Below are 27,656 nucleotides of genomic sequence, written 5' to 3' on the forward strand. Positions count from 1 at the left end.
CCCTGCCCCCCTCCAGTAGACATCATCCTTGAGACCTGGGGCGGGGTCCTCAGCCTGGACTGTCCTCAGACATCCACAATTAGCTTCTGGAAGAAGCTGCTTCATCCTGGGCAATTTGCCCATAATCATCCGTCTGGGAGGGACCAGAGACACCCCAAGTTTCTCCGCATCCTGAAGCCTACCTGTTTTCTCCCACAGAGCCACCTAAAGCAGCTGACTGTGAGCTCTAGGGAGGCTGAGGCTGGACCTAATTCCTAATTCTCTGTGTCCACCAGGGCCTTCTGCATAACAGATGCTCCATACGTGGGTTAAATGAAGGAGTCAGTCAATGAATTACCGAACGAACACTCGACTGTTACTTATCAGCAGGGAGTTTATTGGATGTCCACAATACAAAGTCTAGCAGTCTGGGTTAAAAGCATAAACTCAGGAGCGGACAGCCTGAGTTCAAATCCCAGCTCTGGCACTTACCAGCTGCAAAGCTTTGGGCAACTTATATGACCTCTCTGGGCCTCAGTTTCTTTACCTGGAAAACGGGTAATTGATAAAGCAGAGCTGGTGGGGTTGCTATGAGGAAGAGTTACTATAGATAAAGGCTGTATGAGAAGGGCCTGGCACGTCGCGGATGCTCAATAAATGTCGGTCACTATTATTACTCACATGTCAATGATCGTGTCAGGGCTCTATACTATCTGGTAGGTACCGCAGGAACCAGAGGACTCCACCATTGCCATTCCCCACCCTCCAAGTTTCAGCTGGGAGACAAAACCCACAGAGGAGGGAAGATGTCCCTGGGGGCTGGACCTGTCAGGGCTAATGGAAGAAGCACATGGGGACCACTAGGTGCCTGTGTGGAGGGAGGGTGGTACAGGGGGCCATGAAGAGGACACAGGCCTCTTCAGTCAGGGTGAGAGGATTATACATCGTGAAAGCTCCCCCCTCTGCATGAACCCCTGGCTGTCATCTTGGTAGAAACGTCTTCCTTCTACTCTACTCGCTGCAGTTGTACGAGAAAGAAAGAGTGATGGGGAGCTCTTTCCAGAGGCAATTCATTCAGGAACCCGGGGGTCTCTGATGTTCCCAGATGAGTTCTCCAACAGCTTTGGGCTGAACCCCTGGGGACTGAACGTGACCCCGTGCCTTTGGTCTCCAACCTGGAGGACCCTGCTGATCACTAGAAAAACTAGACATCGGTTCTTGCTTGATTCTTCCAAGCATGACAACCTGCAAAGTGATCAGAGGGGAAGAGGCCGGTCTGTGGGGAGCATGGCCTGAGGACTAAACTGCTCCAGCGGTGATGGCATGATACTGACTGGTGCCCCCATTGCTCCTAAATGGAGACTCACAATTCCCAGGAATCACGTGGTATCCCTGCCCCTGGCACAGTCCCTCCTACCCCTACTCCCCCCTATGGCCCTGCTTTCCTGTCTGGCAACTCATATTCATCCTGTATGACCTGGCATTGCCTCCTCCGGGAAGTCGGCCAGCCTACCCTGAGTGAGTGCTCTCCTCCTTCTGCAGCACCCTGTCCTTCTCCCTCATGACTGTCTGCAGTTGGTCCTCTTCCCTGTGAGCTCCCCAAGGTCAGGTAATAGATCTCATTCATCTTTGCATTCCTGGTTCTTGGCATCATGCCTGGCATGGAGTCAGCATCAATGAATGTCTGAGGAGCTGGGCCAGCACCACCCCCAGAGAAAGGAATGAAGACAGAAGCAGAACCCAACATCAGGAGCAACTGAGCTACCCCAGGCCCCCCACCCCACCACCAGGCTCACAGGTCCAAGGTTCTTCCTCATCTCCAAAGCATCTCAGAGGAGGCAGGAGCAATGTATCCTGGCTCCCTGTCCATCCCCTCCTTTTCTCCCCAGCAGGAGGAGCTGCCTCCCCAGCATACTGGAGAGCATGCCCAGAGGAAGGTTGATGAGAGGAGCAATGAGGCCAGTTGCAGGACACTAAGTTGGGTATTGTGCCTGGAGTACGTGCAGGGAGTGACAAGGACAGGAATGACAAGGACAATCATGTTCTTGGGAAAGGAGACTGGCTAAAAGATGGCTGCTGGGACCTAAGGACTGGCTTCTTGCTTGCTTATAACAGGTGGGGGCTCAGGTCTCTTCAAGGACTTGTGACCTCTATTCTCACAGGCAGATGTTTTCTCCCAGCTTTGGCAGTCAGAAGGTTGTGCTGCGTGGCTCAGTGTGCAGATTGCCCTGCCTGAGGCAGGTTACAGAGGTTACAGAGTGGTTAGTTACGAGTGACACCATCAATCACCAACCAATGGACCATTGACAGAAGCGAGTGGTCCCGGTTACCCTGAACCCCCAAGTCATGATCTCCCCACTCCATTGGCCCTAATGGTCTTTCCTTTGAGATCACCTTGACCATCCTGTCTCAACCTTCAGGATCACCTGGGGCCTTCTCCCCCTAGACCCTTCCAACTCATGCTCATGTCTGTGAAGTGGCTCTGACACTTTCCCTTCCTTTACTGGCTCACAGCCAGTATGCCTACCTAAGCCCTGGTGTATGTCACCCTCAGCAAATGCCTCCTCTTGGGCCTTCCCCACTTCTAGTCTACCCACCAAAGCCCCACTTTCTGAAATTGAGCTCTAATCATGTAACTCCCTTGCTCACAACCTGTAATGGTTCCCCTATCAACTTCACTCCAGATCTCTTAGTTCAGGTTCCAACTCCTAGATTTAAGTCCCTCTGCCTCTCTGTGGTGTCTTCTATGCTCACAGTCCCATGATCACTCCAAAGCTCCAGGCCTGTTCGCTTTTCCTGGAATTCCCCCCCCGCCCCTTATCTATCTCTGCCTGCTCAAATCTCATCCATGCCTCCAGCTTCTCCACATATGGAAGCTCCCTTGTCTCTACAGCTGGGGCAGGCTCTCTTCCTCCTCTGGGGTTTCCCAGGAACCTCTCCTAGGATGTGAACCCCTGGAGGACAGTGTTGTCTCATCTTCTTCCAGCCCCATAGCGTGCACAGCAAAGAGATGTGGAATGAGCAAATGAGCACAAAACCTAAGCATTTGTTTGGTCAGTATTTACTGAGCACCTACTATGTACCCAGCTCCTGCTAGGCATTCAGGATACAACGGTGAAAAGGCAAGAGTGGGATCCCTGGGTGGAGCAGCGGGTTAGCGCCTGCCTTCGGCCCAGGGCGTGATCCTGGAGACCCGGGATCAAATCCCACATCGGGCTCTTGGTGCATGGAGCCTGCTTCTCCCTCTGCCTATGTCTCTGCCTCTCTCTCTCTCTGTGACTATCATAAATAAATAAAAAATTAAAAAAAATGTTTAAAAAAAAAAAGGCAAGAGTGTCTGACCTGTGGAGTGTAGACAGCCCATGCTCTAGAATGTGCTGAAGATTAGCCACCGCTCTATTCATCTCCTCCCTGCCCCTCACCCAGCATACCAATGGTTGCTCATTGGCATGTGTCCAGGGAATGCAGACCCATATACATACAACACTGGCCTAGGCTGAAGATTCTTCAGCAGCCCAGATGGAACTAGCACTTTGTAGTTGTGTCTTCCACTAGTCCAGGCCTGCTTGTCTTTAGGATGCATCAGACGTCATGCCCATTCACCTGCTTGGGGACCACTCCCTTCCTGCAGGGCCCAACCCCCTCTCTGTTGCCCCCAGGACTGGGCAGCTTGTAGTCTCCAAGTGTTGTAGGGGCTGAAAGGTCAGGGAGCCTGGCTGATCCTCAGGAGCCGTCAGCTCTGACTGTGATGGATAACCGAGTGGCTTCTCTTCATGGAGAAGGGGTGGGAGAAGAAGAGGAGTGGGCGGAGGAGGAGGAAAGTTCCCAGGTTAGACCTTCTACTCCTGGTCTCCATGGGTCCACAGATCCCAGCACGCAGACATGCTACCACCCCTGGGGTGGTATCCGCACATTTACCAACCACATAGCACTATCCTGCTCTGTCACAAAGGACACTAGCTGATGGGCTGGAGGAGGATCCTGGGGGTTCCATGCAGATAACAGACATTGCCCTTTTAATCACTGAATTCTGAGGTGAGCCCGGGATTCCAGGAGAGGAGCAGGAGCAGCTGGGGCAGCAGGGGTGAGTCACCCAGGGAGTCTGGAGAGTGGCTATTTACCTACTAGAATAGAAGTATTTTTAATACTTACCTTAAATATTTCAATGGCTACTCTGACAGTGTCAGTGCATTCCAGCCTTGCCAGCCCTACTACCAACCGTGGTGCCCGTGTGATCACATCAAATCCAATTTAACACCACATATTTTATTGATGTTTTTTTATCAACAATACAGGGCCATGTATACAAATGCTACCCCAGTTCCACACCGGGCAACCTCCCCACCATCACCACCCACTGTCAGGAGTCAACCCCCGCAGGTCTCTCTTTTATTTCTTTTTCCCATGTCAAGCCTCACAGTGCTCAGCCTCCAGGAGGCTGGGAATGGCATGGCTAGCTTCCAAGCTTGAGTTTGGGTTGGGAGAGAGCCAAGGCCTGGATTGCCCAGGACCTCTCTTCCCTTCCCTTCCACTCCCACTGTTTAAGTATGGACAGAACTGGGGGTGAAGATGCTCCCCAATGACTCCTCCAGCCAGCCAGCCTGGGCTCCTCTTCAGCCTTCTCTGCAAATATCCTTCCCCTCCAAGTGACCTGCCCTGCTGACACCAACATGGCAGAAGAATCATTTTTCAAGGGGTGGGAGTCAGTGCATGGGGGCAGTGACAAGATGCCCCTGACAGCAGAGATCTTGTTGCCTTGTTCATCAATTTTTGTTTGTTTCTTTGTTTCAAGTTTTTATTTAAATTCCAGTTAGTTAACACCAAGTGTAATATTAGTTTCAGAAGTAGAGGTTAGTGATTCATCACTTACATATAACACCCAGTGCTCATCACAACAAGTGTGTCTTGTTCATCATTGTATACCAGTGCCTGGAAGAGACTTGGCATATAGTTGGCACTCAATAAATATATGTAGGATGGATGGATGGATGAATGAATGAATAAATAGATATGGGAGGGAGTGTGAGCCAGTGATGCTATTACCACATTAGCCCTATAGGGGGCATGAAGGCAGGACCAAAGTAAAGTCCTCCCCAACTCTGCTCAAGATCTCAGGGTGTTGTGTGGCGACGCTTGGGGTTGCTGTGGCCACCAGTTGGACCCTGTAGGCTGTGGACTTCAGCCCTGCTGCCTGCATGGATGGCAGACTGACTTTGGTATACAGTCAGAAGGGGCACTTGTGTTGTCCCCACTCCTGAATATTTCCCAGAGATTCGATCCTCTGGGTCCTAGAACATACAGCAGTGTCCCCATCCAACCAATTAGATAAGCAGAGATGGTCTCACAGCTGCACCCCTACATTTTGGTCTTCCCCATTCCCAAGCTTCAACTCTCCCAACCTCACCTCTCAGAGCTGAGCATGACCTTACAGCTCTTCCCACCCCTGCCCCCACCTGCCCCGACACTGCTCCATCTCCCTTTCCTCAAATGCCAACCTCCTCAACCAGCATTAATACCTAGGTTGTCCTGTCTATCCAGAGACTCCCTCTTCAGTGGTTAAGTAGGATCCTGAAAGTTTGCATCATGATTTTCAGGCTTCTCCATGCCTGCTCCCCCCTTCCTGAAAGCAAATAATTCACAGGCATCTCTACAGATCTTGCCTCTGGACCAGGCAATCACAAAGAGGACACCAGAATCTTGGGGGTGGGAAAGGATCTTCCCTTTCTTGACCCTATGCAGAAATTCTTTCCATGGCATGCCTGCCAGATGACTGGCCAGTCCCTGCTGGAATACCTCCAGTGGGGCACTCTTTACCTCCCCAGGCAGCCATTCAAACACTGAACAGCTTTAGCTGCTAGAATGTCCTTCAGAAATGAACCCACTCGCTCTTCTCATTCTTGTTCCTCAAATATCCCACTGCCCAACCTCTGTGTGGCCTCTCCCCTTCCCTCCCCTAAGCATTCTGTTTTCACAACAAAACTCCTCCTCTTCATCTCTCTCTCTCTCTCTCACACACACACACACTCACACACACACACACACACATCCCCTTCGGTATGGTTATGCAGTCTCATGCTTCTCTCATTTATCAGTACTTCTTTCCTTCTTCCTTGCCTCCCCAGAACCTAGAAAAGACCCAGAGGCTAGAGATCAAGAAGGGAAAGCTGGAAGAGTGCCAGGGAAAGGAAGCATCCAGGCAGGTCCCAGATTGGGCTGGGGTGGCTAGCTGGGGCAGGCTGGGCAGGGGACAGCACCTAGAAATCCCTGGCCATTGGCTGCTGTCTCCCAGAGAAAAGGCCTTGGCACTTGGCGTTGGAGCAGTAAACTACTGAGTTTCCCTTCCACTGCTCACAGTTCCACAGGGAGGATAAGAACACACCCCTCCTTTCTCACCTCACTAGCAGTTGGCAGAGCCAACTTGGCTACCTCTTACACATGATAACTTTAAACATTTTTGCCAGCCTCTAGGCCCCAGAGAGCATCCTACCAACAGCAAGAATCCACTCTCCAATCCTAACATGGGTCTGAGAGAAGAGCTCTAGCTGATAGCAGTGATGACATGAGACATAGGAAAGGGTGGATGAACCAGGCAGAGGGGGAAAGCAGGGGCCTCCTGACAGTTGGCTGGCTCCTGGGAGCCTAGCAATGGCGGGGGGTGGGGGTGAGGTGAGGCATTTTTCCTGCTTGCCACGATCCACCAGCCAACACTGTTCTCTTACATGCCACAGACCAGGGGCAGATGCTAGAACCTTACCAGCTCAAGGTTGTATCAGGTCATGGGTGGAGACAAAAGTGCCATGATCTTATGTTCAGGAGGAGTCAACACACACACACACACACACACACACACACACACACACACACGGAAATGATGGGAATGCCTGCTACTTGTCGCGCTGCTTGGAGCTCTCACCTCCAACATTGAACATGGGGACCAGCAGGCCCAGCAGCCACCTCTTGCCGAAGACCTCCTGTAAGTTCTTGCGCCAGGGCCGGGCCCTCACCGCCACCCCCTTCCGCACCTGGTGGCGGGTCTGTCCCCGGAGGATCAACAGCAGCTGATGGCAGCAGAAGCCGGCGCAGGCCAGGCCGATGGCAAACCAGAGGTAGAGCATGAGGATGACAAACATTTCAGAACCGAGGACAGCTCCTGCGGGGGGGGGAGGGGGGACACACCAGAATCGCTTTACACCCAGGCCACGTACTCAACTGCGACCCGTTCCGCTAGGGAGAGCGGGAGATTAACGGGACTGAAGCTGTATTTTGTAGCAATCTCCGCGCTGCAGCGAGGGACAGGAAGGATGAACTAGTTGACCTAAGTTTTTTCGTGGTGCGGATGGCCCCTGAGGGGAGAAGGGAGGACTGGGGGCGGTGAGCAGAAGAAAAGGAAGCTTCTCTGGGCAGTGCCTAGCCGCTAATGTTTCCTCAGAGTCTGAGACGCCCGCCAAATCCCTCTGCCTTCTCTTTGTGGTCTGGAGACAGGGAGATGTTTTCTCAGGAGGTGAGGGGGGTGAGCTGAGGATGCTAGAGAGGGAGCTGGCTCCCGGGGCAGTTGCCTTGACTGCAGCGCCATCTTCCTATGGAGCTGAGAGCACTGGCTGGGAGGTCTCCAGAAAGTGACAGCATGATGGAGAACAGGGCCTAGTCATCAAGAAGAATAAGTCACAAGCTCCAGGGGCAGCGCAGAGCGTTGAGTTAGAGAATAATTCAGTCATTAATGTTAACAAGAGGACAGTGTGGCCACTAGAGCATTTGGCCAGAGCTGTCCTGCCTGTCAGAACCTGCTAAGGCTGGAAGAGGTCCCCAAGGTCATCAGTCCGGCTCCCTGCCTTGGGCAGGACCTCTCCAAACCCCTCCAAACCGGCACTTTTATTATTGCTTTTAAACCCACTGAGTAAGAGATCCCGCACCCTTCTTCAGATCTGGGGTGGTCAGTCCATGCTAGTTTGAATCTCTCAGCTCTGTGGTCTCATACACACTTCTGAATCTCTCTTAGTTGCAGTTTTGCTCATCTGTAAAGTGGGTAGAATAAGAAGGATTCCATAGGATTCTAGTAATCCCTGCATGACTCAGGGAAATGATGTACAATGTGGCTAGCGTTCTGGTTCATACTCAGTGCGATGCTCCCTGCTGAGGGTCATTCACAGATGAGACTACATCCAAGAAGGGCTCACATTTAACTCTTAAGACCATCAAGCTTTCTCCTTCTTTCCAGGACTTGAAGACTGGATAAGCTGCAGCCTTGGCAGCCATGGTAGAGACCCCCAGCTTAACTTGCCCAGCGGGAGGGTGGTGGTCCACCAGGGAACTCAAAAGCCCTCCTTAGCCCCTCTCTCCCTGCATGACAAATCTACCACCACCCCTTCCAATGAGATGAAGTTTCCTGCTCCAGAGACATCACCTTCCAACCTATTCTGCCTCTGTGAATCTCAACCAAATCCCTCTTCTCTAGCATCCCCTGACCCCACCCCACCTCCTCCCTGGTCTCTCCAGGCCCCTCAAGGGTTTGGCTTTTACAACTTGTCCAATCTGAGCAGCGGTGGACTCAGCAGCCAGGAGGATATGGACCAGATTCAGGTTTTCTCATTAGCAGCCTCCTTTTGCCCCCAGCCTTGGGAGCTTTGATGGCACATTTCTCCTTGCAAAACCAGAGACAAGTAAGTCCAGCTGCCCAGGGGATGGAAAGCTCATTCCAGCTGGCGTTTTCAGCAGCCCCTCAGCTGGCATGAGGGTGGCAGTGGGACAGCTTGCATAGGGCAGTTCCATCCCTCTGACCCATTTCTTCCTTGTCAGCATAGGTTAGCTCAGGCAGCCACGTGCAGGATGAGGGATCCTGGGACTGCTCTTTGGGCTCCGGGAATGCTGACAGGCAAAGATGGCCCTCTAGCTGGGATGTGAGAACATCAGAGCTGTCAAGTGTAGGGCCTGCCTTGCAACTCAGCTGCACGGATAAACCTGGGCTGATGGAAGCTGTTTTCCATAGGCTTTTTTCTGGCACTAAATCAAGACATGCGGAAAAGACCTTGTGGCCTTTTCCTGGCCCCTTGCAGCAGCTACAAAAGGCTATTCTGGGGACCTGCTTTCCCTTGAAGTGTTTGAAGTTGCTCAGCCTGGCTGCCTCAGCTCCTTTGAATTATTTAATAATAGTTCTGCTTCTTTTAGAAAAATCACAGAATTCTGAAAGGCCTGAACGGTCACACGATCCAATCCTTCCACCTCTCCTTCCTACCAGGCATCTGTAACACCTTTGACAGATTGTCACCCAGCATCTTTAATAGACATCCGGGGACAAGAACCTCCCTCCCTCCCAAAGTGGCTCATTCATCAAGAAGCAGCTTCAGAGGCAGCTCCAGGGAGGCGATGCAGTGCAGCGGAAAGAGGATGAGCTAGCTCTAAGGGGCTAGCAGCCCTGAGTCTCGATCTGGGGTTAGAGTCACACTAGTCATGTTGGTTTAGAAGCAACTTAACCTTGCTGAGCCTTTGGTTCCTGAGCCTTTAAAATGGATATGATGGTACTTACCTCACAGACTTGTTGTGGGGATTGAATGAAAGAAAACCTGCCTTGCTATGCTGGCACTTCTGACTCGGGGCAGTACCGCAGCTGCGGACAGCTCAATCTGTTAAACAGCTTGTCCCTTCCTATTGCCTCCTGTCCACCTGCCCTCCTGAGCAGATGAGAGAGGGTGTGCCCACAGCCCTTTGGGCTGAGAATTAGAGAGAGAGGAGATAGGAAGGGAGAAGCCGAAGGGGTGAGTTGCAGGGAGTGAGAAGGGCTGGCCCGGGGCGGGAAGAAAGGGGCGGGAAGAAAGGTCAGCGAAGGAGGAGGATGGATAGATGGCTGAAATGGGAGAGTTGGAGATTAGAAATCTTGGCCTCCTTTCCCCGGTGGGTATGAGGAGGAGTTTGGAAAAGGGGGCGGGACTCACCCTGCTGCTGCACCAGGGATCTGGGCCCCAAGGTAGATACTGACTGGCTCTGTCTACCCCTCCCCCCCCCCCCCCCCCCCCCCCCCCCGCCCAGATCAAAGCAAAAGCTCCTCTTCCTTTCTGTCCTGTCTCCAAAACCTAGCACATATGGACAAGCCTCAAGCCCAGGCTTATCTCAAATCAAACCATTTCAAGATCCTTCCTTTGGAACCATTCATTTTGATATGATGAAACTACTTGGAAAAGAAAGTGTAATCAGGCTCTCTCTGGCTCTCCTCATCCCTCCACCTGCCTGTGCTCACACTCCACCCCCTGGCCCGCCCACGTACCCACCCCCATCCTGGTTATTTTGGTCCTAGCAGTCTCCTGTGCCCATGCCAGGATCCAGAAGGCCCCAAAGCTCTGAGTTCTGGGCCGAACTCAGCCATCAGCCCTCAAGGCAACCCTACAGCTGGGATGGCTGGGGCCTTCCTACGCTTCGGAGTTCCCACTCTGATGGCGCAACAGTTCTACTCCTGCGAAGGACCAGGATGCAGTCCCAACAAAGACCAACATGATGGCTTCCCTCACAGTGGAGCAGAACTTTGTGAGTGGCCAGCCCAGGCACATCAAGACAGTCTTGGGCTCCCAATGGAAATAGCCATGTCTTTCTTTGTCCCTGAAAAGTCCATAGGTGAAGAAACGTGCTAGATTCCCTGTGCTGCTAGGGGTTGTTTCAAGACCTGGGGTTGAGGGAGGCACAGAGGCTGCTGGTTGGTAGTAGTAAGATCCTGGGCAAGCTGTTTAATCCCATCTGAGCCTCAGTGTCTTCATTTGAGAGATGGAGATAACAATCTCACGCACACTCATGCGTGCATGCTACCAACTATAAGAGCCAAGTCAGCTGGAGTCAAAAGCCAGGGTAGGGATGGAATGGAAGGAAATGAGGTAGGGACAAATTTCAAGTCCAGATAAAGTGGTAAGAACTGCCACCAGGTGCTAGATCCCTCTAGGCCAGGAATCAAAGAGCTCTCCCTGAGACACACCATATCAAATACAGACCCCACAGGGTGCTCAGCTGAGTGCTAGTGGGAAGGCCCACATGCCTGGCTCCTGTAAGTGTAAGAGCCTCCCTGGAGGGTCAAATCCCATGCCAGTCTCATAGCTCTGTGATGTGAACATGGAACCATTCAACATGGCACATCTCCAGCCAGGGTGCCCTTTGCTCCAAGCCATCTCTAGGCTAACAAGCAGCCTGGTAGGGACAAACACATGGGCAAGAGGGCAGGGCTTAGCCTGCTGCTGGCTTACTGTGCTTGGTTGGCAAGACCTTTGGAAGGCAAATCCTTGGGGGAATATGTGAGCAGGGCTGGAGTCTAGGCAGAGGAAGGTCATAGCATGGGCTACATGGAGGGATGGTCAGCACCCAGTCCTGTCTGGCAGAGAGTGAGTGTATTGCCTGGGTCACCAGGAGATTCTATGCGCAAATGGTTAGTGGCAAGCAAGGAGGAGACGATGAATGAGAACTGGGGGTGAAGAGCGAGGTGGCCAGGTAAAATACAGTATGCCCAGTTAACTTGAATTTCAGATAGATAACAGAATTTTTATTTTTTTAAAGATTTATTTACTTTAGAGAGAGCACCCTGGGTGGATGGGTGGGGGGAGTGGCAGAAGGAGAGGATCATCAAGCAGACTCCTCACTCCGCACGGAACTGGAAGCAGGGCTCGCTCTCACAACCCTGAGATCACGACTTGAGCCAAAACAGAATCCGCAGCTTAACTACTGAGCCACCCAGGTGCCTCGATAACAGAATTTTTAAAATCTAGGTATGCCCCATGCAATAGTTAGGACATACTTATTACTAAGAAGCCATGCACTGTTCATCCGCCCTTCCGATTTAACTGGGCATCCTGTGTTTTTCTTTGCTGAAGGCGGCAAACTTGGGGTGGGGGTGGAGGGTCCCTGTGTGGGGCCCAACCTGCCTGCCGAGGCCCACTCACCGGAGAAGAACTGGCTGATGGAGGTGGGAAGGAGCGTGAGGAAGGCCAGGGGGTGGGCGAAGGAGGTGGAAAGGGCCGCGGAGATGTAGGCCACGCCGGCCACCATGGAGTAGAGGCAGGCAAGGGAGGTGTAGAGGCAGAACAGGACGAAGTTGCGCATGTTCCTGCCGCCGATGCAGTTGCCCGTGAAGAAACAGTGATGGTCGTGCCTCAGGGTGACTCTGGCGCACACTCGGCAGAAGTGGGTGCTGGGCGGGGGGCACGGGGCCCTCCTGGCCGGGGGCCCCTGGCAGGCGTCCAGGTCTTCGGGGGAGTTCTGGATGACCAGGACGTAATTGCCCAGGGCATTGGTGGAGAGGAACAGGAAGAGCGCCCCGTGGAGCAGCGCGGGAGGGAAGAGGCGGGCGGCCGCGGGGTCCTGGCGCATGCTGGGCAGGAAGAGGAAGAGCTGCAGCGCCAAGGTCACCAGGGAGATGCACAGGAAGTAGGCGGGGGCCACCACGTTGAGCAGCCTCAGGGCCAGCATCCTCGATTACATTCCTAAGGGGCCCAGGGTGAGAGGAAGACTCAACTGCGGTGTCCAGGGGGGTGCAGTCTGGCCGTCCCACCCCACCCAAATCCAACCCCCCCACCCCTGTCCCTTGGATCAGCCCTCTCCTCTCTTCCCTAACCCAAGACCAAGAAGGTGTGATACCCTGACTGAAAGAGCCTCTGGGTGGGTGGGGCAGGCCCTACCTCGGGTGCCCGCTCCCTCGATTTCTGAACATCTGAGCGACCTCTGGGGTCAGGCACAAGGAGGGTGAGGCCAGGCCTTATTCGCTCTCTGGAGGGGATGAGGGGCATGGGGCTAGGGCTCTGCTCCTCTATGGCAGAGGAAAGGAGCCCAGGTTTGGGATTTCTCCTTCAGACCCCCTTGAAGGAGAAAGCAAAGAATTTGGGGTGGACCAGAGAGAAATGACCTTTTGGAAGTCCTGCCTCACCTCCTTTTCTCTGGCCCTCTGACCCACCCCACCCCCACCCAATCCTGGGCAATATTCAAGGACCACACCCTTCACCCAAGGCTCTTTGGAGGTATTCCTGTGCTTGTAGGTCCCTGGTGTGTGTGTGTGTGTGTGTGTGTGTGTGTGTGTGTGTGTGTGGTGGTGGTGGTGGGTGCTGAGTGGAGGGTGTTCTGCGTATGACCGTGTAAGCTGTGTGCGCCTGGCTATCTGTGTTTGTGTGTGCATATATCTGTATTACACACGCAGCCGCTGCCACCTGGCTTTAAAAAAAAAATCAATGACAACGATCAATACATCCACGCAGGCGCTCAGGCAGCGGGTGAGCTGGGGGGCGCAGCCCCAGTACCTGTGTCAGCGGGTCCCGGTCAGCCCCAGCCCGTCTCCGTCGCTGGCTGCCCTGGCTCTTTCTTGGCAAAGAGCGTTCTCATTTGAAGCGACGAAATGTAAACCCCCCAGCGCGCCCTCCCCCCATCCTCCTGGAGCGAGAAACCCAAACAACCCCGATGGCGCCGAAACCCTTTCGGTGCCAACGAGCCCGCCCCGCGCGAGAGGGGATGCTCGGCGGCCTGTGGGCGGACCCGCACCGGCACCCCCGCCCCCGCCGCCCCCCGGCCCCTACCGCCCCGGTTCCTCCCCAGCTTCGGACGCCGCCGGGAAATGGGATCCCAGCGCCCCAGAGAACTTTTCCGGGGGCTGAGGAGTCGGCGAGCCCCGGGCGCCAAGAAAAGTTCCGGGAAGGCGGCTGCACCCCGGCCGGGCGGCGGCGACGAGGCCTCGGCGGGCGGTCCCGTGCGCGGTGGGCGGCCGGTCCTCGGGGTCCCCCCGCAGGTGCCAGGGCGCCGGGGCCTGCGGGCGGCGGGGCTGGGCGGACTCGCGGGGAGGCGGTCGCCGGGGCCCGCTGCGGGGCGCTCCGGGGCGGCGGGGCTGCGGGGGCGGCGCTGCCCACCCGGGGGAGCCTGGGCTCCGCGCTCGGGCGCAGCGAGTGTCTTCCCCGCGCCGGTCGCCAGGGGGGCGCGGGAGCAGCCGCCAGATGCGCCGGGGAAGGCGGCCCGGGGCGGGGGCGGGGGCCGGGGCCGGGCGGGGGCCGGGGGCGGGGGCGCTCGGCGGGCGGGCGGGCCCCGCGCCCCAGCGCCCAGCGCCGAGCCCCCCGGGCGGCCCGGGGGCGCGGGGAGCCGCCGGCTCGGCGCCCGCGGCGGAGGGCGGCCCGGCCCGGAGCCCCAGCGAGGCGGGCGGCGCGGGCGGCCGCCGGTCCCCGGCCACCGCCTCCTGGACGCCGGGGAAGCCGCCCCGCGCCGCCGCAGAGGGCCGGGGAAGCGAACTCACCGAGCTCGGGCCGCCGACCGCAGGAGCCCTGGACGCCGGCGCTCGCCCTGCCCGAGGCTGCAAAGTTGTGGGCTCGGCCCCGCCGGCTCGCAGCCTCCGCGCGCTCCGCTCCGGGGACTGGGCAGGTAGCGGGGGTGCGGGAGGAGGGAGCGGGCAGCTGCCGCCCTCCCACTTGGGCGCCGGCGAGTGGGGGCCAGGAGGCGGCGGGGACGGCCGCTGGGCACCCCTCAACCCCGCCAGCCCCCCTCCCCTCCTGGGGGCGGCGCTCTGGCCACCCCTCTCCGCACCGAGGACTGGCGCCCCCCTTCCTCTCCGCGGGAGCCGGCTGGGGCGCCCCGCCTGACCCCCCCCCCCCGGGGGTCTGCATGGAGCGCTGAGGTGCACGTCCTGGCCCTCGTCTGCTCCCCCCACCCCCCAGACCCTGCCTCGGAAGTGGGGGAGCCTAGGGGGGTGAGAGCTCAGCCGGCCTCGGGGCAACACCCATAAAGACCAGCGTCCTTATGCACCCAGGGGTTGAGAGCCCCAACTCTGGAGCCTGTCCGCCTGGGTCTCCATATCCGCCATTCACCGCGGTGTGATCTTCAGATTCCAGTTTCCTCATCTGTAACAGAGATGTAAGGCTTGCATGACAACCTAGGTAAAGCCCTTAAACGGGGCCGCCCCTGGTAAGCACCATTTGAGTATGAGTTCATAATTGGTGACACTATTTGCTGGGCTCTTGTTCTGTACCAGGCAGGGTGCTAAGCCTTGAGCAGAAGTCGGCTTGGTTAACCCTCTCAAGCAGAAGTTCAGTCATCCCCCCATTGTATGGATGAGGAGGTTGAGGCACAGAGAAACTAAGTCGCATGGCCAGCGTCATCCCGGGAAGTGACGGAGCCTGGATTCCAACTAAGGCACAGGCTCTCGGCCTCTGTACAGCCCGAATCACCCTGAGACCCAGGGGGACCTCTGATTTGGGAGAAGGGAAGACAACAGAAGGATTTATCCAGACACAGTGCTTGAACCAGAAGCTTCTGCCTGGAACCCCATCCCCACCTCCCTCTTCCAGTCCTTCCCCTTCCTGCCTCCACTATTCTGAGGTGGGTACTGAGAGGCACAGGAGAAAGAGGGCCAGAGGGCAGAGACACTTGGCCAGTGTGTGTCAGTGGGGACGGGGAGGAAGCAGAGAAAGCTTTAGAGACACTGCAGGAATAATGGTGCCACCACTACCTCAATTTCCTGGGCTGTCATAGCTCACTCATCTGGCCTATTCCCATTATGTTAGGGAAGGCTAACATCATAAATAAGTGTTTATTGCTTCCTCATCTGGTTGATTAAAACAAGGGCAATCCCTGAACATGAGCACCGTATGCTTAGCAGCTCAGCCTATAGTTTTGAGCCATCAGTTGTTGTTTTCTCTGTATTTTATCAGAGTACATCAAAATAAAAAGGGGGCCCGGAAACCTTTCCATGTCCTCAAAGGGTTCTACATGTAAGCAAAAGAACAGCTTGCAAAGGGGCTGCATTCTGAGAATCTGGTAGCTCTGTGACTCCAGTGGCTACAGGGCAGACACAGGGATGCACAAATGGCCTTTTTCCCTTTAGAGCTGCTTTGTGTCACAATCATGGCTGTCTGGGCCCTCTTCGGTAAGCTCTGCGGGCCTCCAGCACTGGCTGGGGAGGGAGGGAGCCTGGAGAGCTTCATTTGGGCTATATTGATTGAAGATCTCCATTCCCTAAATACCTTGAGAGTCGGGCAGTATTTCTAATTTTATTTTGCATATGGGTGTGTGGTGGGAAGGTGTGCGTCTGGATATGTGTGTGTGTGTGTGTGTGTGTGTGTGTGTGTGTGTGAGGGGAGGGAGAGAGAGAAGCTAAATGAACGTGGGAAGATGGCAGTGGGGGAAGGGAATATTCAGCCAGGAAAGAGTCTGGCTGTGGAAACGCAAATGGACAAGACCAATTACTTAGAAATATAGTTTATCAACTGGAGAGGACATTAAAGCTTCAGAGCTAGAGCTAGTATTTCTTCAGTGGCCCCCCCACCTCCCCTCCCCACCCATATCACTTAGTGAACTGAGTAAGAGGAAGTACAACTGAATGTTGTTTTGTTTTTCTAAACAAAATTCTAAAATTGGTGCTTATCCCTGACAAAATCAATAGGGAGGTCAATTTGAAAACTTCACCTGGATTCTGGACCCCTCAGAATTAAACAGACTAGGAATGAACATTTTATTGCTACTTACCAGCTGTGGGCCCTGGAGCAGGTCACTTAACCTCTCTGTTCTCAGCCTTCTCATCCCTAAAATGGGGTGAAGATGTTACCTCGTGGTGATGATGATCAAATGGGATAATGTTATTTAAGCACCTCTGTCCTGGCAGGAGGTGGGACAATGTTAGCTCCTTCCTCCTAGCTCCCTTCTGGGCCCTTATCTTTACCCACAAGAACATCTTGCCTTTCCAGCTGAAGCAAGAGCTCCTGGGCTATGCTGGAAATATTTTGGGGTCCCTTCCATATCTCATAACAGGATGATTTGCCCAGCAGAGACCCTGAATACTAGTGTGTTGACTAATGAGTTGACAGTGGTCTCTCTCAGAGAGGAAAAGCGATGTTCCAAGGTCCTTAAAATGTCTGGTAAGGACACAGCCACCATTGATCTTGCATCCTGCCACTACCCACCCCAACTAGAGTCTCATCCTCCATAAACAGCATCAGAAAATAATTTATAAGCTACACTCCTCATTGCCCTTGTCATATTTTCTTATAGTTAAGCCATGACTGTACCTGCAGGCGGTCCCAAGAGAACAAGAGCACAGACAGGCATCTGATTGCTGCCGAGCACTTTCCCAGAAATATGTGCCATAAATCTTGCTATTTGGTGCTATTCTTTGAATAAAATAAATTCCCTCCCAAGAGGCAATCTTTCCATTTTGCCTTAAAGTGTTGTGTACCGAGAGAGGAACTCTATGCAGCAAGCAGCTTCTCCCTTGGGTGGGGAATCCCACACACATGTCTCTCCGGCCCTACAGCTCCTAGCAGTTTAGGATGGAGAACATTCCAAGATGCAAGGGGCCACAATGAAGGAGGCTGTAGGGATTTTCCTCCATTCTCATACTCTTATTATATCATATTGATCAAGGTGAAGATAAACTGGGGTCTTAAGGTTAACTGGTGCCCTGAAATTAAGACTTCAATAGACATCCTCAGACAGGATGCTCTTTGCTGCAGATAGCAAGTCATAACCAAGGGCAACCACAGAGTGCTCCTGAAGTCTCAGAAGGCTTAGTGAGACGCCATCCCTGCCTGGCTGGATCCAAAAAACATGTAAGTGTAATAATCTTTGTCTTAGCGAACCAAATACATGGAAATTGTATTATTACAAAATTTCTATTTGGAGGTGGTAATGTACTTGGCCAACTACGTCTTCATTTTAGCAACAACAACATTACTTTGATGTAATAAAGTGCTTTGCAGGCTACAAAGTACATCCACAAAATTAAAATTTTATTCCACGAGTCTCTCAACAGCCCTGTAGGCTAGCTGGGGCAAAAATTATTAAACCCATTTTTCTTATAAGGAAACTGAGTTCAGAGATTTGCTGCATGTTAATTTGCAAACCTTGCCTATGTTCGATTTAAAATGTGCCTTAATACACAAGAATCTCACTGATACTTAACTTTTCTGGAGTATCTCACATGCATAAAGGAAACAGGTATAGAGCATACTCCCTCAGCATAAAAGACTGGCATGATTTTTACGTGAGATATTTATGTAAAATTACATGAATAAAGCAAGCTTGCAGCACATTAATCAAATGCTCTCAAGCATTCTGCTGTTTGTGGTGCTGGAGAGTGTGTATGGAATTGGGAGCCGTGATGCTCATCAGCAAAGCCCACATGTCAAGGTAGGAACAGCAGGTCTGAATGTCACCCTCTGGGTGACAGGTAACCCCAGCAGTCCCCCTGGTGATTGATGCATAAGGCTGGAATTCTTGGCTTGGCTTGGCAGCACCTCCTTTGGAGTGTTCAGGCTGTGGAAAAACAAATGTAATCTTTTACCAATTAGCCATGGTTTCCAGGGACCAAGCGGGCAGTGCTGCTAGGGATGCCTATGCCTGTGGACCGGTGCACAGCGTAGCCAAGGTGGTGGCAGCAAGATGAACTGGCCCTTTGGTCTCAAAGCATGCAGGAGACAGAGGGAGAGAGAAAGAGGGGGCATAGGGAGGGAAAAGAGGAGGGAGGCAGAGGGCAGAGGGGAGAGGAGGGAGAAAGAGAGTGGAAAGAAAAGAAGAAGAGGGGCCAAGGGAGTGCATGCTCATGTGTTTGACATAATCTCACTTTATGTCTTCATGATGGAGGGCGCTCAGGGGCGCAGGGGAGATTAGCTGTCTCTGCTGAGAGCGCTGCAAGGCCAGGTGTCCAGGATGGGAGGGAATGAGGCAGAAGGTTGACATCTCAATTAGAGGAGGAGGGAGGTGAGACCAGGAAAGGCACTGCAGTGCCCTCGGCTGCTTGTGAAACTCTCAGATAGGTTGTAGTATGTTATAACCGTCACAGAGCAGCAGGCGGCCCAGACCTCACACTCCTGACCGCCACCCCCCTTCTGCCTCCATCTCCCCCAGTGATCCAGCAGAGATGGCCTGGGGCCTAGGAGAGAGGCAGTGTGGTGTGACCGAAAAGAAAGAAAAAAGAAAGAAAGAAGGAAAGAAGGAAAGAAAGAAAGAAAGAAAGAAAGAAAGAAAGAAAGAAAGAAAGAAAGGGAAAGAAAGAAAGAGAAAGAAAAGAAAAGAAAAGAAAAGAAAAGAAAAGAAAAGAAAAGAAAAGAAAAGAAAAGAAAGAAAAGAAAAGAAAGAAAAAAGCAAGTGCTTTTCGTGTGAGCTTTTAGTGCGTGCTGGCCTTGGCCTGAATCCTTCTGTTTCCCATTTACTTGCTGCGTGACCTTGAGCACATTCCTTAGCTTCTCTGAACCTCAAATTCTCTGCCCATTAAATGGGGGTTTTAGCTAACTTGCATTTTGTCATCATTTTTTCACGACAAAGCTGCCAACTCAATAGCACCTGTCCTTTCTACTGAAACAGTCCCCTAGCTACCAGCCACCAAATACTCTTGCTTGCTGCCTAGCACCTACTGCATCCATGATGATCTTGTTTGTATGTCTGTTCACTTTTTTATTGCTTCTTTTCATCGGATAGACTGTAAATCCCCAGGAACAGGGACTTACCCACCAGCTTTGTTTCTGTAGCTTAGATCCAGCATAGAGCCTGGGACATAAATATTAGCATAAATAAGAGGCAGCTTGGGGGACAGAGAGCATGAGGGAACTCTTTGGGGTGTAAAAAAATCTATACCTTGGTTGTGGTGATAGTTACATGACTATATGTTTGTCAAAACTTATAGAACTGTTTATACCTCAATATCTGACCTTTAAAAAAATAGGCTCTAGGGAGCAATGGATAAACAGAATTCAACTCCTAAAGATTCATATTTCTGGATGTTTGTTATGTGTCAGGCTGATAGGGGGCCAAGTGCCTTTGCATTGGTTAACTTATTAAATCCTTACAACAGCTCTGTCTACTGAAGGTCTGACTCTACCGATTTTGTAGAGGGAGAAGTGGAGACTCAGAATGGTTGTGAGATTTGCCAAGATTGCAAAGCGTGCCGGCAGCAGAAATAAAATCTGGGTCGCGTGATTCCAGTGTCCAAGTCCCACCGGATGTGATTCCTTCTGTCTTTCACACCTAAACCCTGACACTGACGTAGAAATAAAGAGCCTGTTTTCCTGATGGCAAAGTAACATGTTATGCTAATGTTGATCTCTCTTACACTTTAGTATGAATTAGCCAGCCAAAATCTTTTCTCAATGACACAGGGTGTAGAGAGAATGGGCTTTTTGGAAAAAAAAAAAAAAAAAAAAAAAAAAAGAATGGGCTTTTTGCTGGAGATCAGGAATGGGATGGGATGGGGGAGTGGAATTAATATAAACAGGCCTGCAGTAGTGGATGGAAGTGTCAGATGGGACCAGGAGATAAAAGGGAGCCAAAGGAGAGGGTCCGGAAGAGCAATGAGAGGACAGGCTCTGGGGTCCGATTATCTAGGCTCAGATTGTTTCACCAGTCACTTGTACAACCTTGAGCAAGTCAGTTGACCTTTCTGTGTCTCACGTTCCTTATCTGTAAAGCAGGGTTAATTATGATTCCCACCTCATAGAGATGCTATATAGACTAAACCAGATCACATCCATAATGCACTTAGAATGGTGGCTGGCATAGTAAGTATTAAATAAGTGGCAGCTGGTGTGCCTAATTTTTTTCTTTTTTAAAAAAGATTTAATTAATTAACTAAATTTATTTATTTATTCATGAGAGACACACAGAGAGAGGCAGAGATATAGGCAGAGGGAGAAGCGGGCTCCCTGCATGGAGCCTGTTGCAGGACTCAATCCCAGGACCCCGGGACCACGCCCTGAGCCGAAGGAGACGCTCAACCACTAAGCCACCCAGGTGTCCCTAGTGTACCTAATCTTAATTAATTAAACATGGGTTTAAACCAAGATGGAAGTTTGCCTCACTCTCACACAAATGAAGTTTAAAGGAGCCAGTCCAGGGCTGGTAGGGAAGTGTCATGATCACATGGGACCCAGATTCTTTCTATTTTGTTGTCCCATCTTCCTGAGCGTGTTGTCTCATGGCCCAGAATGGTTGCTCATGTCCCACCCATCATGTCCATATTCCAGCCAGCAAGAAGGAGAAAAAGATAAAGGACATACCCCTCTCTTTAAGGACATCTCCCGGAAGTCACACGCAACACATCCACTTACCTCTCATTAGCCAGGACTTAGTCAACGTGGCCACACCTAGCTATAGGTACCTATGGAATCAGCTAAAATCTATGGGTTGTATTGACCCAGAGGGAAAGGAACATTAATTTGGAGGCCAGCCTTGGCGCTTTTTCTTCTACTATGGGAAATTTTAGACACATCAAGTTATCCAGCCCCCAGGTCTCCGTACAGAAGCAGGAGTTTCCTAGCATTTTCGATGTCTTTAAGATTCTGTTTCCTCATTGGTCAAATGAGGCTATTACCTCTGCCTTTTCCCACCCTCCCACGGACCCATACCGTCCTTCGGGCATTTCTCCTCACAGAAACAGGCCCAAGGAAAGCAGCTCCAGCCTGACAAAGCCCTGACCTCCAATGAACATGGGCAGTGAGCGCTACTGGCAGCCGTGCTCAGTGTCCCAGACCATCTGGCCAGTTCAGCAAGCTTGACAGCTGGCCCTGGATGAGGCAGAAAGGGGAGATAGAAAAGATGTACTTTATTTTTTAATTTTAAAAGACCATACGAGTAACATTTTTTGTATGAAAGTTTTAAATTTTAATGAAAAATAAAGCCAGAATCCTTTGATCCTAAACCCAGAGATAATAATCATTAGTATTTTGTGTGTGTCTTTCAATCTTCTATTCATTCTGATTTTTTCCTTTTAATTGTCAATTTGGCCTTACATCTTCATCCTCTTTTATAAAAATCAGTATTTAAAATTCCGCAATAGTAAGACAATCCTCCTATGTTGATAAATATATTTTCTAAACACCATTTTTGGGAAGATTTATTTATTTATTTATTTGAGAGAGTGAGAGAGCGCGCACGGGGAGGGGCAGACGGAGAGAATCTTTCAAGCACCCTCCCAGCGTGGAGCCCCCCCACGGGCTGGATCCCACAACTCATGAGATCATGAGCTGAGCTTAAAGCAAGAGTTGCCTAACCAACTGAGCCACCCAGACGCCCCCAACGTCATTTTTATTTATTTATTTATTTATTTATTTATTTATTTATTTATTTATTTATTTATTTTTTAAGCTTTTATTTATTTATTCATGAGAGACACAGAGAGAGAGGCAGAGACACAGGCAGAGGAAGAAGCAGGCCCCATGCATGGAGATCGATGTGGGACTCGATCCCGGGATTCCAGGACCACGCCCTGGGCCAAAGGCAGACGCTAAACCACTGAGCCACTCAAGGATCCCCAGCCCAACATCATTTTTAATGGCCAGCCTGATTGTTTCTATTACAGAAGGGACACAGTTTAGGATGGATACACCAGAATTTGGCTTTGACCTTAGTGTCTGGTCAAACTATGCCCTTCAGTTTCATCTACAGCCTTGGTCTTTGAAAGGCTGAATTGAAGAGCTTAAGTTCAGACTTCATTGTCATTTCTGGGCTACCTGGACTAGTGTATGATCCATGATTCTGTGACCATGTTACATAATCTTTGCATCCAAGAAGCATAATAACCTCTGTGATACACATATGGCATGTCATTTGGATTTACTGTTAATCATTACTTTCAAATGTCGATAACCTTCTAGACGTAGCATGTAATGAATATCTCCTTTCATGCTTTAGTTGTTGAAATCCTATCAGCCAGTTAAAGCTTAAATATATATTTATTATTATAAGAGCAAAATGCTGGATCACTCATAATGGTTATAAACATGGTCCCTTTCATGTACAAAAATGATTACGAGTTTTCAAGTGTTTAAACATAGAAGGAAACATTGAAAACTAATTCAAATATTGAGAAGCATGTCAGCCAGATACTTTTTGAGGCAACAACAGTAAAACATTAAAATAATACTATGAAACAGAATAATGGAAAGCAGATTATATCCTAGTTCTGATTTTTGTAGAATTGTTTGGTATGCTTGCATTTCGTAACACTAAACCAAATAATCTTTAAGAATATCAATTTTTAGTTACTCTGTTCTTTGTAGGCCGTTAAGTCTTTAATAAAAAAGTCCAATTGTGAATACCTTTACAATTGATCTTGTAAAGATAAGCTAAAAACAGGATGTCAATCAGCCTCCCAATTTCATGAGGAAGAAAACCTCTATCATATGTAACAGTATCCATGGTGAATCGTGTCTGACCCAACGTGGCAAGGAATATAAAGAACATAAAGAGAAGACATTATCGGGAAAAGTGAGGATCATGCTCCTCCACCATCATCAATCAAAATGAAGCACTGATTTATTAGCACAAATGTGCATAATATATAGAGTAGAGGAGCAAGGGGCCACTACTGGCTCTAGGGGGGTGTTATTCTTGTACCGTCATGTTACACTGTTCAGCACTGACAATGCAATTCATTAACAGTGAAGTTATCATCAAGAATAATCTCGGATACAATTTTAGATGTACTCCTTCATCAGAAACATTTGTTCCATGAAGGTGATAGTAGACGTTGGCCTGGACTGCGGCTGAATACTGGTCTCAACACTTGGCCACCTGGCATTCAACCAAAGCGTGTATTGAGTGCATCTCTAATTTTAGATTATTTCTAATTTCTCACTATTATTAGCAACATTGCAATGAATGTCCTAGCACAAACAACCCCACGGGGCTCTATGATTATTTCTTTGGCTGAATTCCTACTAGGAGAGTGGCTGGATCTAAAGGATTCCTATTGCCAAACTACCCTCCTGAAACTTGGTACCAGCTTCCCTCCCACGAGAGGAGTAGAGTAGGGAGAGATTGTATCCTGGCTCCTCCTCAGCGATGGCAGCCGCATTTGCAGCCTCCCACAGCGGTTGGCAGTTGGGTGGTTGAGAGTAGCATCCTTCAGACTGTTCCAAACCCTTCTGGATCCCATCATTGTGATTACGGCTATAATTTGTTTTGTGTTTATCTTCTTTCTGGCATTGTGGTAGACTCTTTAGGTACTTCTTGCATTTTAATCCTCACGATGATGATGCAAAGTAAATATTACTGGCCTAAATTTATAGATAAGGAAACTGAAGCCCAAGGGTTGGGTGGCCCTGCTCCTGGCTAATGAAAGCTTCCAGAGGCCTGGCCAAGGAATAACCTGAAAGCCTTCTCTTGCAAACAAATGAAACCTGTAAGGTCCAATCCCCATGACCCTAACTATTCAACCCTGGGGGCAGCTAAAGGGGCCCCCCACCCTTCTAGGCTGCATCCATTTCCAGCCAGGGCTTGAAGGTGGAAGAAAGGGGAAAGGTGAAAGGCAGTGCTTATGAAACCCTCCTCTGCTTTGGGTTCGGCTCTGTGTTGGGCACTTTACATGCATTGTTGCTTCTTGGTTAGTGCTGAAGGAAACTGCATCAGAGCCTCTGCCTTCCTGGAGTGAGCTGCCCCTCCACCTGGGGTGTGTGTGTGTGTGTGTGTGTGTGTGTAGTAGCAGACTCTAACGGCACCAGGAGCAGGTCAAGATTGTTGGTCACTGAATCCTCCATCACAGCAGGGTGAGAGCTGACCGCTGGGACGGGGACGGGGTAAACAGTGATCACATGCCCAGGATTTGATATACATGGTCTCGTGGAGGTCTCAACTGCCTGGTGAGACACTCTCCACATCCTCCTGGGGCAGAGCCGGGGGCTGGGGAAAGTGTTCCAGCGGTGCCAGCTGGTGAATGGTGAGGGACCCCAGTAGTCCAGGAGAGATGCGCATCCTTTCTCTGATCTGGACCAGAAGACATACTTCAGTACATTTCTGTACTCTTGTAAAAGAGTCTGAAGCCTTGAGGAAGAAACAAAGAGCCTGCAGGCCATCCCCCCACCCCCACCACCCAGGAGCAGACAGGCTGCCATTCTGAGGCCCTGCAGGGGGAGATGCACTGTCCCTGAGTTGAGGGCAACCCTTGAGGGTGGACTGTAGGGAGCCTGAATAAGGCGCTGCGCACCGACCCTCTAGCCTGGAGCAGAACTGCCTGGGCCTTATGGGTGGTGGCAGTGAGGACCCGCCCCTCCTTCCTTCTCTTTTCCACTTCTGGACTCGGGATGTGAGGTGTCAAGGCCTAGAGCAGGTGGGGAAGGAGCTGGTCGGCTCACCCCCCGCCCCCGCATCCTTCAGCAGAGGCACCCACAGCACCCTACGGGGCATTGCCACAGGATCCCAGAGCCACACAGATAGGGGGGTCAATCTGACTCAGTCACTGTCCAGTTATGTGACCTGGAGCAAGTTACCTAACCTCTCTGAGCCTCAGTTCAAGCCATAGAATGTGGCACACTAACCACTTCTTGTCAGTGGGTCTAAGATTGACCGAGTGAAGGCTCCTGCCCCATTGCCACCCCCGTCAGAAGCCAGCCCTGACTCACCATCTCTGGTGCCCACCGGACTGGGAGCCTCCCCCAGCAGAACCCTGGGACTCCTGGGGCCCCAAGGCCCCATCTGGAGTGCTCCAGGATTTTACCCAAGGCCCTGTAGGCTACACACTCACTCTAGCCTTCAGCCCTTTCCACCTGGACCACACTCCCTGCCCCTCTGCCTGCCTTATTGTACTCATCCTTCAGGCTTCCCAATTGCTGTCACTTTCTGCGGGAAACCTTCCCTAAGCCTCCAAGTCTGACTAACGTGTGTCCTTCTACCACCAAATCACACTGTTTTTTGCTTTTGTTTTTTTAAGATTTCATTTATTTATTCACGAAAGACACACAGAGAGAGGCAGAGACAGAAGGAGAAGCAGGCTCCATGCAGGGAGCCCTATGCAGGACTTGATCCTGGGACTGCGGGATCACACCCTGAGCCAAAGGCAGACACCCAACTGCTGAGCCACCCAGGCGTCCCCACAAGTTTTAATGGCTTGGTCGGTTGTCCTCTGTTGGACTGTGAACTCAGGAAGGACAGAGAGGGTTCTGCCCACGTTTTTACCAGCAATGCCCAGAATGGAAGCTGGCCGAGGGCAGATGTTCAGGACATGTTCACAGAATAGCAGAATAGAAGGAAAGGATCTGGGTGGAGAACCTGTGGGAGGCAGACCACTATAGACCGTTTGAACCAGGGACTCCCAAGCAGAAAAGAAAGGGGACAGAACTTGAACCATCATGGTAGCAGAGACCTTGTCTTTTTCATTCTCTCAGGCAAGAGAAGAGACCTCTAGGACTTCCCTGTACAGTTGTTCAGGTTCTGCACTTTACAATTCCAGGACAACGTTTTCACACTTAGATCAACATAGATTTTTATGGTTATTGTGACACTTTCCCAGCAGATGGCAGTAAAGTATCTTAAGTTAAGCCCCCCCCCCCCCCCCCCCCCCTCCCGTTTGTGCAAATGCACTGTTGGGGCTATCTGGAGTGCTGGGCACATCTGTCTACCAGCCCTCCAATCTGCTGAGAAGTTGCCTGACACCCTCTTCCAGCCTTGTCCCACCTCCACAATTTTATGAACCACACCCAGGGCCTTAGCGTTGGCCTGGGAGCTTCAGGGGAAAGAGACGTTTAGCATCAGAAATCCCGACCTGCATCTTTTGTTCCAAAGAAGGTAATTGTGATTGGAAGCCTTGGGTTCAAGTCCCAGCTGCTGCATCTCCTTGCGAGTGATCTTCGGCAAGGGACCTTGCAGTTCTGGGATCTGGGTTTCTCTTCTGTAAAGACTGCAGTAATATCCCTGCCGTTGAGGTTGTGGGAAACATGTGCTCCCCTGAACATGGCTGCACATCACTAGCTGTAAGGCACCTCTGCCCAGGAATATCCTGCATTAATGAAATGCAGGACTCTCCCAACTGCCCCTGGAAGGATATGCCACACTGTTGGGGCAGGGGTGTGCTGCGGACCCCATGAGTGCCCTTTTGTCACTACCCCCACCCCCCAGTCATCTTATCCTGAGGGATCTTTCTCCTGATCTCCACCACCACTCCATCCTCCCTCAGGGACTTTGGCCACTTCAGTCTCTGCCCCAGACTCCATCGTACAGTACAGTCAGTTAGCCAGTGAACAAATATTTATTGAGCATCTACTATGTGCCGGGCTCTGAGCCAGTCTCTACCTTCTCCTCGCTTACCATCTCATGGGAAGGGGCAAAAGATTTAGCATAGTTGCCATCTTATTTCTGAATCATCAGGCTCCATCCCATTCCTCTGGGACTCCAAGAAGAAAGAATCCTTGTCCACTCTCTCCCTTTCTAGTTCCTCGGCCACTTCATGCCTGGACACTGTAGATACCACTTTGGCCTCCCCATGATACATTACCCTCCAAGGTCCAGATCAAGAGAGGCTTTGCTGGGGTCTTCCCTGCCCTGCTCATCCTGCGCAAGGTTGAAGAAGCAGCGAAAAACTCACTATGGGTTTCACTTCCAGTTTGGTTTGGGTGTGAGAAGACAGGAAACTCAAAGTACTAGTGGCTTAAGTGATGCATTGCCCTCACATGTAGACAAAGTCTAGAGGCAGGCAGTCCAGAGCTAATACGGTCATTGTATAGTTTCAAGAAGGACTCTAGCTCTTTCTAGTACCCTCCTGTCATCTGTCAGCTGTAGTCCTCATCCTCATGGTAGAGGTGGCATTTCAGGGCTGGCAAAGTGCTTTATAATATCAGGCCCCAGGCCCCTTCTATAACATTTCCCCACCATTCTTAGGATGCAGCTTCCACTTCACAGTACAAAATGGCTGCTTGAGCTCCAGCCATCAAGTCAACATTCCGCCAGTGGGAATTAGGAAAGACACCTGAGCAAGGGCATACCCTTTC

At 51.3% G+C, this 27,656-nt stretch overlaps 1 protein-coding gene and 1 long non-coding RNA gene across 9 annotated transcripts; one reads left to right on the top strand and one right to left on the bottom strand.

Moving 5' to 3' along the window:
* Positions 1 to 380: 380 nt before the first annotated feature.
* ZDHHC22 (zinc finger DHHC-type palmitoyltransferase 22) lies at positions 381 to 14,430 on the bottom strand. 4 transcript variants are annotated; one of them, XM_038545387.1, is made up of 4 exons: positions 14,210 to 14,430; positions 11,886 to 12,425; positions 6,893 to 7,129; positions 381 to 1,224 (listed from the first exon to the last, which is right to left on the bottom strand). In XM_038545387.1, the coding sequence occupies exons 2-4, from the start codon at positions 12,409 to 12,411 to the stop codon at positions 1,184 to 1,186; spliced, it is 804 nt and encodes a 267-aa protein (XP_038401315.1). In that variant the 5' UTR covers positions 12,412 to 12,425; positions 14,210 to 14,430; the 3' UTR covers positions 381 to 1,183. The 4 variants fall into 4 exon arrangements, with proteins under 4 accessions (XP_038401315.1, XP_038401316.1, XP_038401317.1 ...); XM_038545388.1 differs by lacking the exon at positions 14,210 to 14,430 and adding an exon at positions 13,233 to 13,472; XM_038545389.1 differs by lacking the exon at positions 14,210 to 14,430 and adding an exon at positions 12,621 to 13,215.
* On the top strand, positions 14,189 to 19,982 carry LOC102157068. 5 transcript variants are annotated; one of them, XR_005363592.1, is made up of 5 exons: positions 14,189 to 14,334; positions 14,720 to 14,846; positions 14,942 to 15,288; positions 17,418 to 17,513; positions 19,754 to 19,982. It is a non-coding gene; the product is annotated as an uncharacterized LOC102157068 (long non-coding RNA). The 5 variants fall into 5 exon arrangements; XR_005363594.1 differs by having other exon boundaries at positions 14,720 to 14,823; XR_005363595.1 differs by lacking the exon at positions 14,720 to 14,846 and having other exon boundaries at positions 14,210 to 14,334.
* The last annotated feature ends 7,674 nt before the right edge of the window (positions 19,983 to 27,656 follow it).

The sequence above is a fragment of the Canis lupus genome, chromosome 8 (genome assembly GCF_011100685.1).
Source record: "Canis lupus familiaris isolate Mischka breed German Shepherd chromosome 8, alternate assembly UU_Cfam_GSD_1.0, whole genome shotgun sequence".
Taxonomy (NCBI): domain Eukaryota; kingdom Metazoa; phylum Chordata; class Mammalia; order Carnivora; family Canidae; genus Canis; species Canis lupus.

What these genes read in the sequence shown, in the direction of transcription:
- ZDHHC22 (XM_038545387.1), bottom strand. Translation starts at nt 12,411, where the DNA reads ATGCTGGCCCTGAGGCTGCTCAACGTGGTGGCCCCCGCCTACTTCCTG. An exon ending in CATCAGCCAGTTCTTCTCCG is followed by an intron (nt 7,130 to 11,885) that starts GTGAGTGGGCCT and finishes CCCCCCCCGCAG; the next exon opens with GAGCTGTCCTCGGTTCTGAA. An exon ending in CCCCATGTTCAATGTTGGAG is followed by an intron (nt 1,225 to 6,892) that starts GTGAGAGCTCCA and finishes ATCACTTTGCAG; the next exon opens with GTTGTCATGCTTGGAAGAAT.